Source organism: Furipterus horrens, unplaced genomic scaffold (assembly GCF_987537825.1).
Source record: "Furipterus horrens unplaced genomic scaffold, mFurHor1.1.pri manual_scaffold_1, whole genome shotgun sequence".
NCBI classification, from domain to species: domain Eukaryota; kingdom Metazoa; phylum Chordata; class Mammalia; order Chiroptera; family Furipteridae; genus Furipterus; species Furipterus horrens.
Genome location: NW_028327171.1, coordinates 202,210,531 through 202,230,362, shown reverse-complemented (window position 1 = coordinate 202,230,362; position 19,832 = coordinate 202,210,531). Strand labels below are relative to the sequence as shown.

General features: G+C 41.5%; 1 protein-coding gene across 1 annotated transcript in view; it reads right to left on the bottom strand.

Moving 5' to 3' along the window:
• XRCC5 (X-ray repair cross complementing 5) overlaps positions 1–19,832 on the bottom strand; it is a 98,813-nt gene that overhangs the window by 46,919 nt on the left and 32,062 nt on the right. The window contains exons 10-14 of the mRNA XM_090283489.1: positions 15,441–15,503; positions 11,524–11,661; positions 10,615–10,705; positions 7,655–7,788; positions 1,476–1,672 (exon numbers count right to left, since the gene is read on the bottom strand). Coding sequence (XP_090139615.1) covers positions 1,476–1,672; positions 7,655–7,788; positions 10,615–10,705; positions 11,524–11,661; positions 15,441–15,503 — 623 coding nt within the window. The remainder of the gene's footprint in view (positions 1–1,475; positions 1,673–7,654; positions 7,789–10,614; positions 10,706–11,523; positions 11,662–15,440; positions 15,504–19,832) is intronic.

Here is a 19,832-nt window from a genome sequence, read left to right as displayed (position 1 = left end):
AGCAAAGAACAAGAAGTCAGCACACTAAAGCTTCCAGGAAGAGCGAGTGGCAGGATTAGAGCTGATGGTGTAATCATAGCAGAGATCAAATCACAGAACAGCAGCCTTCGGTGTCATTTTAACCAGCTAATTTACATTTTAATCAACGGGAGAAGGGGGAAATGACCCCTTTCTTTCCCTCAACAGCAGAAGGTAATCAGATCATGAACTGGAGCTTTAATACCCAGACAGAAAATAGTCAGATGACTGCAAGGCCGTCATGGGAAGAAAAGGACTCAACATTTTATTAACTGTTCTAAAATACTAATCCAGAGGGATACAGGTTCGTTGAGAATAGCAGAGGGAAAGGAGGTTTTTAGTGACAGCCTTCCTATGTAGAAGAAGACATGACGGACTAAAGAGAAACAAAAGCTCCAGAATGTGTTAGGAATGCACGTGAGAATCCATCAATCCCATGATTTTTTTCTTTTTGAATTCTAACAAAGCTGGGGGTATTAACCTCTGAAAAGCCACAGAAAGCATAAAGCTTTCTATTCAACTTGGAAGATAATTCATTAAATTAACAATTTACAGAACCCTGTTAAGGTTTCTGGAAATTACTCAATTCTCCTCCAATGGGGTATTTACAAATAATAAGCTTTACTTTGTCACTAAAGATACAGCTGTGGGAAGGAAATTCAAGAAACATAAAGCAGTCTAAACTTGGATCTCAGAATACAACCTAAAGAAATGAATAGATCATTTTGATTTGAGGGGGAGAAGTCAACAATAACCAAACCTAAATCTGGTAAAAATTAATGTTATTCACGCAAATGATTCTGGAAAATCAAACACAATTTCTTATGGTTTTTGTTTCATTTTGAATGGAAATTGATAGAAATTGAAAAGAATTTGATGAGGGGGAAAAGAACTTAATAGCTACTGAAAGTTTGATTTGAGAACTATATGAAAAGCAATTTGCTATACTTACAGTTCAAATACCTCACTGATGGTATAACCAATACATCACTGACGTAGGGCCAGGGTTTCCTTCTCCTTCCCACTTTGCCTCCAGAAATCTCACTGACATTCTCCTGACACCTAACCTCCCAATTAAAAAACTGTATGACCTTTGCCCTCTCCTCTTATCCCCAGCAACCTACTTTAAAAAACGGGAAAATTTAGTCTTAGATATTCAAAAACTGTTTAGCTTTCCTCTACATGTCATTTACCAAGAATCTGATGCTGATCAAAACGTCAACAGCCCAGAAGGTAGCTCTAAATTCCAGATGAATAGCAAGAATAAAACAGACCTACAATGGACAGATATGAGAAAACCAGTATTTTCAGGGCAAGGGTCAAATAACAAAAGGCTTCCTCCTCCCACCATTGTGATTCCACAAACCCCATGCCACCCTCAGTCCCAGAGCCCCAGTCTATGACTAGCACCAATCTTACGTAGTCCATTATCAAATGCAACCACATTGAGTACTCACTTGTCTTGGAAAATGTCCTGAGCAGTCAGTTGATCCTTCCTCTTGAGGGCTTCAGTCAGAGGGAACAGGGTCTTTATTTCGGAGAGAGGAACCTGACATTTAGCTGTGACCTCGGCAGGGGGATCCAGCATATTCAGCACATGCTGCTGAATTGGGGGCAGGTGCTCCTGGGGATGTAAAGCTCTGTGCAGCAGGCACTGTGGAGAAAGTGTTAAGGACTTTAAAATGCAGATGTAGACATCCTATCCGGCTTCCCTGCACTTTCTGACCAGGGATCCTCCACTTTTCATTTGGGAGGGTTCTGTCATTCCTACCACAGATAGAAGAGAACGGAGTGGGCTCAGACCCACATTGGTTAGCAGGACACGGATCACGTCTAAAACCAGCCGCAAAAACAGATCCAGGCCTAGCAACGCTGTCTGCCTAAGCCCTCCTGGAAAAAAGCCTCATCAGATAAAAAGGGGCTGATACTTCTAACTGCTTGGAGATATGAGGTCCCGTAAAACACATTAATTCCAAAGACCTCTGACAATGCAGGGTCATCGTTGCTTATGATAACCCTTCCACCACCCGTACCTCCCCCTTCACATACTGCGCTTCCTCCTTTGCTTCATCTTAGAAAACAGAGCGTGGTTGGTGGGACAGGGGGCTAAAGGGGAGCTGCTCGTGCTCAGTGCGTCCCAGGAAGAAACCTGTGGCAGAGATGAGAATACTGGTCTGTCCCAAACCTGCCCAGAGTGCCGCGTCTGGACAGCTCCGTACCAGTCTCTTCACGTCTGTCCGTCTCCGCGGCTCCCCCTGCTGTCCGGGCCCCACCACCACCCGTGTGGGCGCGCGCAGTCACTTTCTCACCGGCCCGTCTGCGTCCACCCCACTGTCCTACTGCAGCTAACTGAAGTCCTCTCAAAGCTAGCTCCCTACCGTCCTAAGTCGTCTATAATGTCGCCCCTGTGCACCTCCGCAGCACCGGCCACCCTCCTCCTCCAAGCAGCCCCGCTGGACTGCACTGTTCCTGTTTCCCACTTACGCCCGACCCGTTCCAGACTTTGGGTTTTGTGCTTGAAGCTCTCTCTGCCTCTTCTGTCCTTCCCTAGATCTCGACACTGGGCCCTTTATTTAATCATTCCGTTCTTCACTCAAGTATCACCTCCTCAGAGAGCCTTTCCCTGACACGTCGCTACCACTCAGGCATTCTCTGTCATTCACCTTGTTTTATATTTCTGACAGAATGTACCATTAACTAAAATTATCATCACTTTTTTACTTATTACCTAACCTTCCCCCTTGGAGGCAGAGCCCTTGTTTGTCTTGTTTATTGCTGAATTCCAAGTACCAGAGACACTACCTGGCACATAACGAACACCTAACAGATAATGATTGAAGGACTAATAAGAATGGGGCCGAGATCAAAGCCAGGGAAGGCTCCCCGTTGCTCACACGAGCAGAAATCTGGACAGCAGGCCGCGGCCATTCAATCACCTGTTCTACCTTCAGTTTACTAAGCTAGGCCTTGGCAGTACTGGTATCTGCCCAAAAAAGTAAATACTCTATAGGGAGTACGGAAAGGTAAGCAAAAGGATGGGGTACCATCACAAGAAAAAAAAAAATAAACTAGCGATTCTTCGACATTCTTCTTTTATTGCTAGAGTATCGATTCCAAGATCAGGTTGGCGAACAAGGCTCCTACTGTTTCCACCTTTAAACAACTTGTATATCTGTAATTCTGAAGAAAAACCAGGTGAATAGCTCCTGCAATTTCAAAATACCATTTCCTGGCATAAGGCATATGATTTATACACCCCATGAACTATTTTCCTACCCTGCAGAAATGTAAGCTAGAAGCCTCCATTTTAAGAGATAAAAGATACATCAGCTTAAATAGAAAATACCATCCAAGAGTCTGATGTCCTACAGTCAGAAAACGCTGAAGTAGAAATTAAGTACCAATTTCCTCTAGAAATTTCAGGTGCTGCTCCCTTGTTTCAATATACCAACCACAAGTCTTCCTTCCCCATTTCCTACAGCATCAATAACCTTAGGCCTATTTAGTGTAAAGCAAAAGGGGAAACCAAAATGATCCCAAACCCTGTGAATCTACCCTCAACCTTCCCGTGCATAATTCTTAATTCACAGTGCTCTCCCTCATGCCATTAAAGTACCCAAAACAGCGTAGAAAGCCCTAAAAGATGTAGGCAGTAATCAGACACCCAGCATAGGAGACTACCTTTCAGGCTCTGGGAGATTCTATTCGTTATAGTCAATTGATATTTTTTGGAAAAGAATTAGAAGAAACAATGGGCAAATATGCTACCCAGGCTTCCTAATGGAAAGCATCCCAGGTTTTCAGTATGAATTGTAGGCAATTCTTTCAAATAGTGTCACCATCCATAAATCAGTAATAAAGGACATACAAGGGATGTTCTAAAGCATCAACCTCTCATTTTCTTAAATGTCACATTGTAAGTGGGATACTTATAAAATTCATTCAATCAAAAGAATCCCAATTCATTTTTTTTCAATGAGGTTATGAGAAAGTGACACTTTTTAGTAGCTGAGAAAGCTTAGATCAGTCCTCAAGCTACTTATTTTTCTCTTAAGCAACTGTGATTCCTTGATGTGAGCTTTACAATTTGAAAAGGACTAGAGAAAAAATCTGGAGACTACATGGTTAGCTCGGAAGTTACTAATATGTTGATATTAGCAACACCATATCAATTACAGTAGTCCCTCACTTATCGCGGGTATTACGTTCTAGCCCCCCCTGCAAAGTAGGAACCTTACATTTATTCTACACTCTTAAACTTACGTAACTTTAACAACATACGCATACAGTACCGCAAAATCCCACGATATAGCAAAAAATCCACGATAAAAAATTAAATATAATATTTTAAAAAATCCGCGATAGTGAGGCCGCGATAAGTGAACCGCGCTATAGAGAGGGACTACTGTAGGCAGTTTTAACTGTACACTTGACAAAAAATGTATTTTCAGCATTTCTTTCCAAAACTAGAATTAAATTAACCTCTTGCCAACAAACTGATTTTTAATCTCTCTCCTTCTGACCCCTCCTCTCAGTTCACTTACCCTGGTTATAAATATTTCATTTAAAAAGAAAAAGAAAGTCTTCGGGAGTCCCACATCCTCTATAGCGTACTAGGTCCTCTCTCTTCTCTTTCATCAGCAGAGCTTTCTCTTCCAGCACTGAAACCTGGCTCCCACCCCATTACGCTGCTGATTCTGGGCCTTCAAAGTCGTCAAAGACTTACACACAAACCCCTCAGGCCCTTTGCCATGCTCCCAGGGCTCACCAACGTGCACAGCGTTTGACAAGATTTCTCCCTTCTGGACACTCTTCTCTTCCTGTGCCTCCTAAAGGCACCCATTTCTCCTAGTGCTTTCGACTTCTCTCACCTTTGTGTGTGTGTGGGGGGGGTTGGGAGACTGGAAACTTTTTTTTAACAGCATCAACATACTGACGTTGTTAAGGACTTTGTTCTTCCTTTTCTTCTCATGTCGCACACTCTCTCCGGTGATCTCACTTCTTTTCTACTGAAACGGAGAGGACTCTCAAGGCTATTGAGTCCTGAATGCTCTCCTAGGCTCTGCACCCCAATTTCCAACTTCCCACTGAGTGTCCATATAGGGAGAGCCAACAGATATCACAAATTTAACATCTGCAAAATCAAACGAACTCCCTTTTCTGTTTGTTCGTTCTATATGCCTTATCACAGCAATTTTCAACCTTTCTTACCTCATGGCACACGTAAACTAATTACTAAAATTCTGCAGCACACACAAAATATATTTTTTATATGACAAATAAGACAGGTATACTTTTGATTCACTCACTTCGACAGCTATTGTAGTGTAGGCTGCTGTCACTTTTTTATTCGACAATCTAAGGGAAAAGAGGTCAGTGCCCCCGACTAAATAGTCAGGTGTGGCATGTTTTAAACATTCTTACAGCATATCTGTTGAAAATCACTGTCTTATCACAATTAATGGCTTATATTATCCTTCCACTCATCCAGACTAGGATCCTGTTATCTTCAATTCCTGTTTACTTCTTATCAACCACATTCTAATTCCTTAAATCCTATTTCCTCTACCTTCTAGCTTTCCTCCTCTCCAATCGGTCACTGATTTAATTCAGGCCTTCATATGGACTGCTGCAGGTTCCCAAACTGGTCTCCACTCCATCTCCCAGGCCACCACCAGACCTATTTCCTAAAAATCATGTCACCCACCTACTGACAAAATCCTTCTGTGATTGCCCGTTGCCTACACAATAAAGCCCAAATGCTATTTATCTTCCCTGCCACTTCGTCCGTCATTTTCTCATAGAGCCGATTCTCCAACCGAATGGAACTATTTGCAGATCCCCAACGACATCACTCTTCCTCATGTGCTACTTTGCTTTCCTGGTTTGTCCTTGTCACATCATGCCTCCCCTTTGACCTCAGTGAAGCCTTCCTGACGTCTTATTCCCACAGCAAGTTTGTACCCAGCGCTGTTGTACCTTTTGGCTTTATATCTCCCCTCTCATTTCTCTGGAGGGGCCCTTTCAAGCAGTGAGCCCACTTATAGTGCCTTTAGCACATGGCATGTTGTTAGTACTCAATAAATATTTGTTTTTATAAAAAGCTAACTCAATTTATAAATGCCCTAGTAATAATACTTCTTTATACAGATAACCCATATTAAAAACTCTTCCCCACAAAAGAAAACAAAGTTGATAAACTGTAAAAGTCAAAGTTGCCCATTCTTCATAGCTCTGAAAGATAGCAATGCCTGTGTTCATGACTTATATCTATCCATTAATCCATCATTTACTGAAGATAAACAGAAACCACCCGAGGTAAATCTCCCAAGTATTAAAAATTTTTATTTTTCACCACAGTGACCTATTTTTGCAAGCTTTCCACATCAATTAGTCTGCTCTCTCCTCCCTACAAATGGCTAAAGCTATCTTGAAGTCCATTGTCAAAAATACTAAGCAATTTTATACAAGTAATTTATACTTGATTACCCTTAGAATACTAAAGCATTCACTGAGTCAGGCCTTTACATGTTAAGCTTCATATTTTTAATTTTAGAACAAAAGTTACACCCCCCCCCAACTACTTATAGGAATTATACTTATCAATAAAAAAAAAAAAAAAAGAACAGGCACTTTCTCCTATATAGAAGATGCCTCAAAATCTCAGCAGGCCCCACTTTGGGCCTGCGTTACTTAAGGGTGCTTTCAGAAGTGAATGAAGAGAGGCAGGCAATGGTTTCTCCATCATACATGCCCCTCAGAAATAGGCCCTCCCCTCCTCCGTAGGGAAGTTTGCCTGAAAAAGCTGCTTGCGATTTTTCTCAGCTTTGGGGGATTCAGAGAAGCCTGTGTCCTGCCATGGCCCAGGGAGGCTGGAGCACTGCTCGCCCCCGACCCTTGCCTACTCCTCCCCTTTTTCAGCACAAGTCAGCGCTCTGTCAGCTGCCCCAGTTCCCCCCAGTCCAAGCTCCACCTTCCAATTCCTTCAGCATGAGGCTCAAATTCATATTTTATATTTCCCTCTATTTTAGTTACTCTTTAATAATTTCACACTACAACCTCTTTATCTGACCTCTATGCTACCTTTAATTATGAAATTTTTGACAAACACGGCACTGGAATAATTCTTTCCTTATAAGTGATTATTATGCAGTTCATAACAACTCTACTATTTGGATATTAAAAAACAAAGAAAAGTCTCGTTCACATAAAATAGAGGAGAAAAGCCTGGAAAAAGCATTAAAAAAGAATATGCTTTTTATTAAGCCCTCCTGAAAAAACAATAACCTTTCTCCAGGAAAAAAGAAAATATTAGAAAGCATCCTAACTTGACTTCTTTCTTCCTAAAATCTCAAGAGTATTTTTCTCCCTTAGTATAAAGAAGAAAGTGGCACTCTTCTGTTAAACAGACAGAGCAACTGAGGCCCTCAGAGGATAAAAACATTTGTTTATGACTGGCCAATAACCCGAATTTTTCACTTGGTTCTCCTTCATTTAAAAAACACACAGTGGGGGCAGGGGGACAGGGCAGAGGAGAGCAATGGGGGAAAAATTGGGACAACTGTAATAAAACAACAATAAAAAAATAAATTTAAAAAAAGAAAAAAATACAATGGGTTCACCTTTCCTTTCTCACCTGAAATAATCTCTGAAATTGAGGATTTGGGATTTTGGTGGTTGGAAATAAGTCTTCAATGGTGTCTTCCTCTTCACCTTTCTTTACCAAGCTCATGGAGTCAATCAAAGCATCAACAGCACGCAACTGTGCCTCTAAATCAGGACAAACAAGCAGAAAGGAAAAATGACTAGCTCCACTATTTTCCACCAAAACGAACGCTTTCCATTCACAGCTCTTCCTAGCAATACTGGCAGATTATACAGCCCCGGCTCTGCCAAAAATAGCCTCTAGTTATGCAAGCCATTTAGTGAATCTTGGTTTCCTTACCTGTAAAAGGGAGTTATTCAGACCAGCTGGTCTCTTAGGTCTTTTCCAGCGCTACCATTCAGTGAACTTCTGACCATGGAATATCATAACAAGAGCGAGAGTTTGTTCCAGAGCAATGCACCACAGCCCACAAAGCCCAGCTTGCATATGACAACCCAAAACGTTCGGGATTCAATGAAAATATTGAAAAGAAACTTAGTAACTGAAGGAGAAAAATATAAAAAACCCTTTGGTAATGAAGCATTCATCCTGTGAGGATTTACTACAACCTGTATCTTTAGCTCAGTGGATTGAGCGTCGGCCTGCGAGCTAAGTGTCGCTGGTTCGATCTTCCAGTCAGGGTACATCAGAGAAGGAAAACTCTGACTCCAAAAAACCTCCGCTGCCTTGCGGCATACCTCTTCAGGGGAAAGGCTAAGGGAGTAAACCCCGACAGAAAATCCGGAGCCGGAGTCCCTAAGGCGGTTCGACGTTGTAGTCAACACCGGCAACTCCTGCGGCGCACCTGAAGCCAAGCTGTATTGACTCCGTCTTTCCCTTGGACCCTTCAGCTGCGAAGAGAGGGGGGGTCTGCTGCATGGGCAACAGCAGACCCTCCATATCACCCTGCCCAGGCTCTGTAGCTTCAGCTTCACTGGAGAGGACACTCCAGCGTCATCGCAAGATGTCGATTCAACACGGGAGGAGACAGATACCGTGTCACTCCCGAGTCGGACTGCACAGCCATTCTCGGCGGTGCAGATAGACTCTTAAGAAGCTACACCATCGTCTCTCGAGACGGACGGCTGCCGACGACGACGATGTATCAGAGTATAACAACAGAAAGACACCACTGGACCAGGCGAGCAGACTCCTTCACAACCTCCCCTAGGCAGAACGCGCTCCTTCCTCTCACAAGCCTCACGGCACGAAGCACACTCTGTGTACACGCGCACCTGGGTACACGTCTCCCACCGTCCCACTCAACCCCTAAAGATCCTTAAGAGCAAAAACAGGACTTCCTTTGCTTTCTGTCTCTCCTAACACCGAACAGAAAGCAAGTGCTCCTCAATGAAAACGACACAGCCCAAAGCAATGTAGATGAAAGGCAGTGCTTCCAAAAATGCTTCTACTTAAACTCCCATGTGTAGCTATCATTCTGCTGATTCGCACAGCAGTTCAACTGCTAAAAGCTGAGGCACTATTTCTGGATCATTCGATCACTAGGCAAAAGGAAGAAAAGAGTAAGCAGTTCCTAAAATGTCCATTATGCTTCTATTTGTCACCTTTTCAAATTCTCCTTTTGAGCAGGTACTACAAAATGAAAAAGCATGCAGATATTTATCACGAAACCTTTCTACCCCATTTTTGGACTTTCTAGGGGAAGCTTCAGGTACTGGCACAACCGTCACCATCTGAAGCTGGTGACTGCAGCAGGGTCCACCTGGCAACTGTAGTAGGAGCTACCTGTGTGTGAACATTTTGTGATCTTCATTTGCTATGACAAGCTAGCATCAGGCCAGATCACTCTAGCAATGCACACCCCTACATAAATGTCAACTTGGGAAACATGCCAATCAGTTTTAATAATATATTTTTCCAGTGGACAAAAAGCAAACAAAAATATGTCAACTCACAGAAAATAAATCAAGAGATGATAGATATTTAATGTTTTAGGTCTTGAGTGAATGGTGTATGTCCTTAATATCTCAACAAAGTTCTCTTTTTTAAGTGTTCTACTTGTTTAAAGTTTGTAAAGGAAGAGATAAATACTCTAATACACTGGCAGCTTCTGTACACTCAAGTGCATGCCTGGTTCCACCATGATGCATAGGGACCCATTTCTAGAAGACGGTAAAGATACGAGCCCTAGAAGCCCATTCATTTCTTGGCTTTTCTCTTGCACACTTCTCCTAAATGATCTAAGCAAAGGAACATACAGAGAGAACCCAGCTTTGAGACTCATTTTGCAATTCCCTCATCCAACAATGACAGATATAAACTTGCAAACTAAAACATCTACACATCATTTTGTGTTCTTTTTGGTATATTCTCTACATTTAGCCCACTATTACATTTTATTACAACGGTCTTAAACTGTGAGCTCTCTGGAAGACAGGATCTGCATTAAAAGAATCATTCTGGGTAGCGCCCTGACATTTGCAGCAGATACTAAATAAAGGCCTTTCCTCATTAAGCTAGAAGTAACTCCTAGAAATAAAGAACAACGGAACTTGAACTGTTACTATAAACTACAAAGAAAGGGCAAAGAGTAAAGGTAATCTCTAGCACTATCACTTTTCAAATCAAAGTTACAATATATTTTATATAGGACACTTAAGTCCCAGGTTTGATGCTACATGCCAACTCACTTCAGCAGAGGGCAAACCTACTCTCAACTAGAAAACGTACATGTATTCCTAGCAAGCTGCTCCCTAGATACAGCACTAAGTCAGAAGGGGGAACCTAGAGCATGCGCAGAGAGCTGAGCACCACTCTATTACTAGAAAAAGGTATGATGAACCACCTTCACCACTATTATGTATGATGCGACTGGGATCCAATTAATTCACACTGTGAAACTGTGGCCCCAACCAATGACTAGACAGGTGACTTCCCAAGAACAGTTTGTGTTGACAGCCAATTAGCCAACAAAATGGAAATAAACTCACCACTGGGAGTGTATTTCTTATTATTTTTCAAGGATGAAAACACGTATTGCCGCAAGTCTTCCATGAAAGGCAGCTGCACATACATCAAACACTAAAGAGAAAGAAAGGAGGTAAAAGCAAAAACAACCAAATTAGTAGAGACATCTAAAAGCGGCCCCAAACGCTGTGAAAGGGGCACAAGAACAGTATTCTGGAAATCAGATGGCGCTGTGCCGGTACATGGCCAGTGAAGTGTTTTAATTTCCGTTATTGACTGTACACAACTGCAAACAGTGTAGGGAATATGAAACATAAAAAAGACATACTTCAAAGAATGACTATCAAAGAATACCTGCAAAATGCATGACCTATACAACAGATGAGAAGAATCAACGTAATTGGAAGGCTGATGTGCAAGTCAAGATATTTGCAGTCTCTTTTCGAGTTCTGCCACAGTTAAGTTCTTTGAGAAATAGGAAGTGGTAAGGAATATAGGACCTGTATTTTATATAGGAGAGCCCTAAATAAAATGAATTTCACAAGGATCACAAGAAAAGCACTTCCTCAACCTTTATCCCTAGTAAATAAAGGTTATTGTGGAAAGAAAAAAGAGGTAGTCTCTGTTTCTATTAGGCTCTGAGATGTCAAAGAGGATGAGGACCAAGAGAAAGTCACTGGATTGGGCAAACAGGAGGTCATGATTAACATCTGCTGATTTGATTAAAGGGTCCTTTAGATACTTATATTAATTTATGTTCCTGGGAGTTTGTAAGAAATGCAGAATCCCAGCCCCCACCACAGACTTACAGAATCAGAATCTTCAATTCAACAAGCTCCCCCAAGTGATTCCCACGTACATTAACAGTTGAGAAGCAGTGTTTAGAATGAAGGGGAAAAAAAACCACATAAATAAAAGACCTGCGGGTTTACCTCATAGGTGTCCTTGATAAAAGGAAAAGCCACGCCAACTTGAGGATTAGCTCTTCCGCTATAAGCATAGCGAACTATGGCCACCATGTCTAATTCAGCCAAAGCATGAACCAGGGAGGAAAGGGCCACTGCTGCTGCCTGGTAAGAAAGACACTTGCATTAACATGCATCCAACACAGGAGAATGTCTGCTCCAGAACCACACACTGCTGAGACCGTGCTCCACTTCCTTCCTGTTTCAGATTTTTTCAAAAGTGCCCCTCGACCCACTTCAAGGCCACACTGTACCAATTGGCATCTGATCACATTTACTGTTCCTTTTCTGGAATTTCATTATTTAAATCATTTCTCTTATTGCTTCAGTCTTCCTTATCCTCTGAATTCATATGGGCACCCTCTAAATAAACTCAAGTCTCAGCCTTCCTAAATCAAATCTCCCCCCCCCCATAAATTTACTATCTGTATCTTTCTTTCCTTTCACCCCTAAATTCCATGGAATAATTGTCTTGCTGTTGTCCCTGCTTAGAACATAATTATTCTTCAATCTAATCCAACTACTGCCCAGACCGTCTCACTGAAATTATCCTCTGAAGTCACCCACGGCCTCCTAATTGCTAAACCCCTCGCTCCCATTCTAGTTGACCTCTTAGCAGCACCTGACCGTCCCTTTCTCTGCACCTTCTCCTTCTTTGGCTTCAGAAACAACACTCTCCCCTGATTATTATACTTTGTGAGCCACCCTTCCCCTGGTTCCTCTCTTCTTTCAACTAATCTTGAAATTCCGCTCTAGATTTTTTCCTCCTCCTCTTACTCTAAAACTAGTTGGGGATTATTTTATTCAGTCTCATGGGCTGATGAATCAAAAGTATGTATATTCAGCTTTAAAACTTTCCTAAGATCCAGACATATTGCCTATTAGCTGGTAGGTATCTCATTTGGTTATCCTCAGGCATCTCAAACTGTTCATAACCAAAACTATCTTTCCCCCATTCTCTTCCTCCACTCCTTACTTCCATTAACACCACCTCCCAGTCAACCAAGCATGGAGCCCCAATGTCTTTGATAATGCCCCCTTACTCATCCCTCGCCTTCAGGTGTTCACCAACTCTATCAGTTCTACTTCTGTGCCATCTCTCAAATCTATCCGTTCTCTTCCATCACTGCCTCCCCTGTTCACAGAGCTGATCATATATGTCACTCCCTTCCATGAAAACCTCCAATGGTCCCTCTATTCCAGCCACAGTGAGCTGATCGTTTTTCCTGGGAAAGTCTTGTACTTTCCCTCCTCTGGCTTTTTATTCATGCAATTTCTTACCAGTTAGAATGCCATCTCCAAATCTCCAAATGGCTCTCTTGCTTTGAATGCATTTTCAAGGCTCAGTAAACTGCTACCCTCTTCACTTCAGATTTGCTTTGGCCAGCTCTCTCCCTCTCCATAACTCCCCAAACACTTCACCTGTACTTTTCAGTGTCGTAGCTAACTCTTATCGATGTTATCTGTGCATATTCCCATTTCCTCCACTAAAAACCTATGACCTCAATACCCTGTCTCCAAAATCCTCTACAGATTTCATGATAGATTCATTCCCTTTTCAGTTCTATTCAAGGAATATTTACTTAGTGCCTACTCTGTGCTAGCACTGTCTTAGGGACTGGAAGAAAATAAGGATAAGTCTCTGCTCTCACTCAGCTACTATATTCTTACTAGCAGACAGGAGATATATACCAAATACAGAATGTGCATATCCTAACATGTCTCCTAACAGGCCCCCATAACAGACTAGATAAGCACAATGGGAGTCTGAGGAAGAGAATATTTCCAATTTGTTTGCAAGTTTTTATCTGGATGTGTTTCATAGGACCAACTGGGATATTTAAAGAAGGAACAACAAGGTCTTGAATGGCTGCTACATTATAACAATACTACACCTGTGGGAAACTCAACTAAAGCTCCATTTCTTTCCCTTTATCTCCTCCTCTTCTCTTCCACACAGAGTGCAAATCAGCACATAAAAGTGTAGTAGATTCTCTATATAAAAAATAATTATATGCTAATGACCAGAGAAAACATTTTTAAAAAGGAATTTTTTACAGAATCATAGAGCATTTGAGTTGAAAAACAGCAGTATTCATCTAGTTTCACAACCCACACAAGGAAGGAATTTCCTCCCCAACATCTGACTGGTGGTAGTAAAACCTCTGCTGTGAGACTTGCAGGAATGGGAATCTGACCACCTCATAAAGAGCCAACTTATTTGTAGACAGCAATCCTTAGTGACAAAATAAATCTTCATCTTGAACAAGACTATCAAGTGTTAGTTCCAACTTACCCTCTGGTTGGAAGCAGAATTTACTTTCTACTTCATATAATAATTCTCTAAATGTATGAAGAGGGCTATTGTGTCTATCATCCCTCTTACTCCCCTACCGACCCACACAAGTCTTCTCCATGCAATCTTTTCCTGGAAGAACTCATAGGACATAATTTCCTTACTCCTCTGCTTCTCTCATAAGCTCCGATTAGTTAATACAACTGTATAACTATGACATCAAAACCAACACCAAGAAGCAGCCCTTTCCCATCAGTAGATAAAATTTTTTTCTTGAGTAAACTCAGTGACCCTGTGATCTATAGAGACTGTGTGAGGCTGGATTTTAACTATGCCACCATGAAGCTGCCCTTAGCTAGCAAGTCAAGATATCACAGCTTCATGATATGCAATCATGTGAAGTGATCAGAATTTTCTTTGTGTAAAGGGAAAACAAGTAGGAGTTACAACTTCAACAGAAGTTAAAAATGCAGTTAAGATGTGTTGACAAGATATACCAGAACTGCATGATTACCAACAGGATTTGATTCAAGAGAAATCCATGAACTAGGACTCTCGAATCTGAGGATTCACAAATGCCTAGTGTGCTCTAATGAATCTGTGCAGTACTGAGTGAAAGCCGAGTGTTTGCTTCTCCTATTTTAACTGTTCTGACAGAATAATGGCACATCCGTTTACGAGCTGTGCAGTCAGCTACCCTTCGGAAGCGAGGAGAAAAAGAGGGTTAAGAGGACTAGATCTCTTATACCACCACCCTCCCCCTCACCTCAAACAATCCTTTTATATCCAGTGTACTAATTTTAAATGCAAATACTTCCAGGATTTGGAGACCTGCTTCAGTAGTCTTAAAAAGACACTAGATTATAATCTTCCAGTTTAGGTCAACGTCTCCAAGGAAGTAAGTTCTGACGTGGAGGCTACAAAGAGAATATTTACAGAGAAGGGAGGTATGAGCATAAGATGCAAGAGTCATGAGTTGTTAGCCAGGCAAAACCAGCCTGAAAACAGACTCTCTTGGGAAGGCGGGAAGAAAGGAAGAGAGGGAGGGGCTGGAAAAGCCAAATTTCTCAATGACGGAAGTGGTCCAGTGAGTCAGTGAAGCTCATCCTCAGGATGCTAGAGCCAGCACTACATGTTCAATGTCTATGAAAAGGTCTACCTAACGCCAACTTTCCTGAACATTTGACTATGAGATCCCATACTAAATGCATGTGTTCAAGTGTTTTTCTTTTCTTTTTTAACTGAAATTATTGGGGTGACATTGAGCAATAAAATTATGTAGGTTTCAGGTGTACAACTGTATAATACATCATCTGTATATTGTATTGTGTGTTCACCGCCCCAAGTCAGGTCTCCTTCCACTACCATTTATTCCCCCATACCCTCTTCTACCTCCCTAATGCCCCCCTTCCTTATGTCAAATGTTTTTATTTTCAACACTCACCTGATGTCCAATTGCCGGACTATGTCCTCAGGCCTTGTGCTCATGCTATGACAAACTTAAATATCATTTGTTCATTTTCAAAGTTAAAGGCCCCAAACCACTCACTTAAAAATGGCAATTCAATTCTGTGGCACTACAACTCACCTCATCATCTTTTGCTGCAAAGACTTTTAGAACTTGATTTCCCATAAAATATTTCCTGTGGACCTACAAGAATAAATGAGGAAAGTATTGGTTTCAATCCAAAATTAAGTAACACAAAACCAAAATGTCACATGTTATTAAGAAATCCTATTCAAAATGTTCTTACTGAAAAACATTCACAGGTACTAGAACCAACATATTACTTGAGGTTCAATTGAACTCAACACAATAAATATCTGAGCACCTAAAATGCATCAAACATTGTTCCAGGCACTATAAACAGAGTCGTCGGCAGCCGTCCCTCTCGAGAGACGATGGTGTAGCTTCTTAAGAGTCTATCTGCACCGCCGAGAATGGCTGTGCAGTCCAACTCGGGAGTGACACGGTATCTGTCTCCTCCCGTGTTAAATCGACATCTTGTGATGACGCTGGAGTGTCCTCTCCAGTGAAGCTGAAGCTACAGAGCCTGGGCAGGGTGATATGGAGGGTCTGCTGTTGCCCATGCAGCAGACCCCCCCTCTCTTCGCAGCTGAAGGGTCCAAGGGAAAGACGGAGTCAATACAGCTTGGCTTCAGGTGCGCCGCAGGAGTTGCCGGTGTTGACTACAACGTCAAACCGCCTTAGGGACTCCGGCTCCGGATTTTCTGTCGGGGTTTACTCCCTTAGCCTTTCCCCTGAAGAGGTATGCCGCAAGGCAGCGGAGGTTTTTTGGAGTCAGAGTTTTCCTTCTCTGATGTGCCCTGACTGGAAGATCAAGTACTTACCCTGGCTGGTTTGGCTCAGTGGATTGAGCGTCGGCCTGCGAGCTAAGTGTCGCTGGTACAGATATATAGTATGCTTGCAAAATGACCACACCTGGGGTATGGAGCATTGCAAAAAGATATCACTACAGAGAAGTCTGTTAAAACCAGGTAACTAACTTACATTTTTTTAGTATTTTGTATTCTTCGAAATAATAAACCTAACCCTGGCTAGTGTGGCTCAGTTGGCTGGAACCTCCACGTAGACCGAGGGATTGCCGGTTGGATCCCTGGTCAGGATGCTTGCAAGAGGCAACCAGTAGATGTCATTCTCACATGCATGTCTATCTCCCTCCCTTCCCTTCACTCTAAGCATGCTCTCAGGTGAGGATAAAAAGAAAGAAAAAGAAGAAAAAATAAAATAAACCTGTCTTTTAATAAAAAGATCATTACTTCACTTACAGTATGTTTTAAATTATTTCCAGCATTATCCTGAACATTTCCTATATAACAGAGATCTGAAAAGCATTATAAATTTTGTTTTATAATGAGAAGGCTAAAAGTAGATAGTGGCTGGCCACAGTTGTTTCAGATGCAATATCTATCATACAATTAAAAATTACTAGACATGCAAAAAAGGTTAAAAACAGAAAATAGGAACATCACAGACAATTCAGATACTGGAGCTGGCAAACAATTTAAAATAGCAATAATTTAAATTTTAAAGACAACCAAGGGAAAAAAAGGCAAATGGATAGGATGAAAAAATTAAATAGAACTGAAATCTCTCAAAAAAAGAATCAAATACACAATCTAGATCAGCAAAATAAGAAATAAAAAGTCATTGAGCAGTTTTAACATGAGACCAGACAAATAGAAGACAGAATTACTGAACTCAAAAACAAGTCAAAATATATATCCACATTGTAAGGAACAAAGAAACTGGCGACTCTCAAACTAGTAGGAAATAATTAACAGCTAAGGACAACTGTTATTGAATCTTGAATCAGGGGGGTCAGTGTCTGAGTCAACAGTAAAACAAAGGGAGACTATTAGTATATAGTATTCCTTCACTTATCATGGGTATTACGTTCTAGACCCCCCCGACCCCCCGTGATAGGTGAAAATCCATGAAGTAGAAACTTTACATTTGTATTAGTATTTATATATATTTTAAGGCTTTATAAACCCTTCCCACACACTTATAAATGGTCCTCAGTCCCTTATTAACCTTTTCCACACTTTTATAAACACTAATGTTTTTTTTAATATGCTTTATTGTTTATGCTATTACAGTTGTCCCAATTTCTTTTACCTTTGTTCCCCTCCACCCAGTGATCCCCTCCCTCAAGTTTCCCCCACTCTTAGTCCATGTCCATTGGTTGTGCATACAGTTCTTCTCAACATCTTCCTATTTACTCCACTCCCTCCTACTATGCTTCTTAATTCCTGTACCATCTCCCTCCCTTTCCCCACTTCCCCCTCCCCACTGACCTCACTCAAAAATGTTCCCCATACCTATAATTCTTTTCCCACTCTCGTTGCCTACTTACTCTGACTTTGTTTCAATTCCCTAGCTTCTGTTGTTGGTTCTTGTGATAGAGTTTTAATTTTAATGTTCATAGTTTTGATCCTCCTTCTCCTAAACAAGTCCTTTTATCATTTCGTATAACAGTGGTTTGGATCTGACAAACTCCTTCAGTTTTACTTTGTCCTGGAAGCACCTTCTCTGCCCTTCTGTTCTGAATGACAGCTTCGCTGGATAGAGTAATCGTGGTAGTAGGTTTTTACTTTTCATTACTTTGAATATTTCTTGCCAGTCCCTTCTTGCCTGCAGAGTCTCCTTTGAGAAATCAGCTGATAGTCTAATTGGGACCCCTTTGTACATAACTCTCTTCTTCTCTCTTGCTGCTTTTAAGATTCTCTCTTGATCCTTAATTTTCGACATTTTGATTATACTGTGTCTTGGTGTGGTTCTCCCTGGGTCCAGTTGTTTTGGAACTCCCTGTGCTTCCTGGACCTGTAAGTTTATTTCCTTCCCCAAGTTCGGGAAGTTCTGCTTCATTATTTTTTCACATAATTTTTCAATTTCTAATTATTCTTCTTCACCTTCTGGCAGCCCTATGATTCAATGTTGGCCTGCTTATAGCTGCCTGATAAGTTTCTGAGCCTCTCATTTTCCTCACTTCTCGTTTCCTCTTTCTGCATTGGTTGACTGTTTGCTCCTTCCCTATGTTCTGACTTGTTGATTTGATCCCTGGTTTTCTTGCCCTCACCACTAGTTTCGTATGTGTTTTTGTTCATTTCAGCAGGACTAGCCTTCATTCCTTCCCTGTCTTGTTTAAGATCGGCTGTTAGGTCTGTAAGCATTTTTATAAGCGAAGCTCTAAACAGAACCTCAGAAAGATTTCCTATCTGCTGCTTCATTAGATTTGATATTTGCTGTCTGGTCAGCTGCGTCACTGGGATCTCTATCATGATCTGTGCCATCCTGACCATTTTGTGTTTACCTTTGCTTCCTGGGCAGGGCTGTCACACCTCTTATGCTACAGGGGGCAGAGCCCCGTGCACTCGTCACAGGCGGGACGAGTAATGAACTTGATATAGATTGTCCTGAGGAGCTTAGGTAGGTAAATACGAAATTAGCTACCGTGCAGTACTATCATTCAGTGCTACAAGAAGACAAGAGTGTAGTCTTATTATACAGTACATAGTTTGGTGCTACAAAAGCATGTAAGAAGGGCATCTAATTTGGTCACGGAGGGTCAGGGAAGGCTTCTGTAAATGATGACACCTAAGTTAAGATTTAAAGGATGTGTACGAACTGAGATTAAAAAGTCTGGGCATACGTGTCCTGGGCAGGGATAATAGTGTGAATAAGTCTACAGTGACCTAAAACACAGCAAGCACACTTGGGGAACTGCTTCTGGAGTAGTCCAGTGCCACAGCGTAAGGGGAAAGGGAAAAATGAGATTATCAAGATTAGCAAAGATCAGGTCATGAAGTGTCTTATCAGTAAAGTAAGTGGTTTGGACTTCATCCTAAGAGCAATGATAAATTGCAAAGAGACCAGAGAAAAGAACTAAACAGAAGGGCAGGACTGGAGAAAGGGTAACTAAAGCAAAAATAAATATTATGTGTCCTTTTTCCCCTTTTAAGTCACTCACCTAGCACAGTATCAGAGGGGTTAAAGATTAGAAAATGAATACTCAAAAGAGTTCCCAGTATCATAACCACCTGCACCTAATGAGCAAGATCAACTTCTCTGTGACCTATGGAATCTTGAGCCTGAAGCTTATTTATAAGATCATGCCATATGCTGTATAAGGCCATGCTTCTAAAATGATTCTTCCCTCCCACCTTTAAAGCCAAGAAATTATGAGCACTTTCATAGAAACAGTAGCTAAGATGAAGTTACAAAGGCATAGGGGTGAGGCCCATGTAATTCAAATACCCTCCATCTCCACTTGCAGTCCCCATCCAAAAACCATTACTTGAAGAAATATGGGAATAATCCTATACTTTCAGTTTGCTACATTTATATAGATCTGCCCTCCTATCAGAATTTGTACTAGTTCCTGACTGATTAAAGAAGAGCTAATGATATCTCTTCCTACGATACCTAAATGACTTTTCAAAAGACAGCCAGACA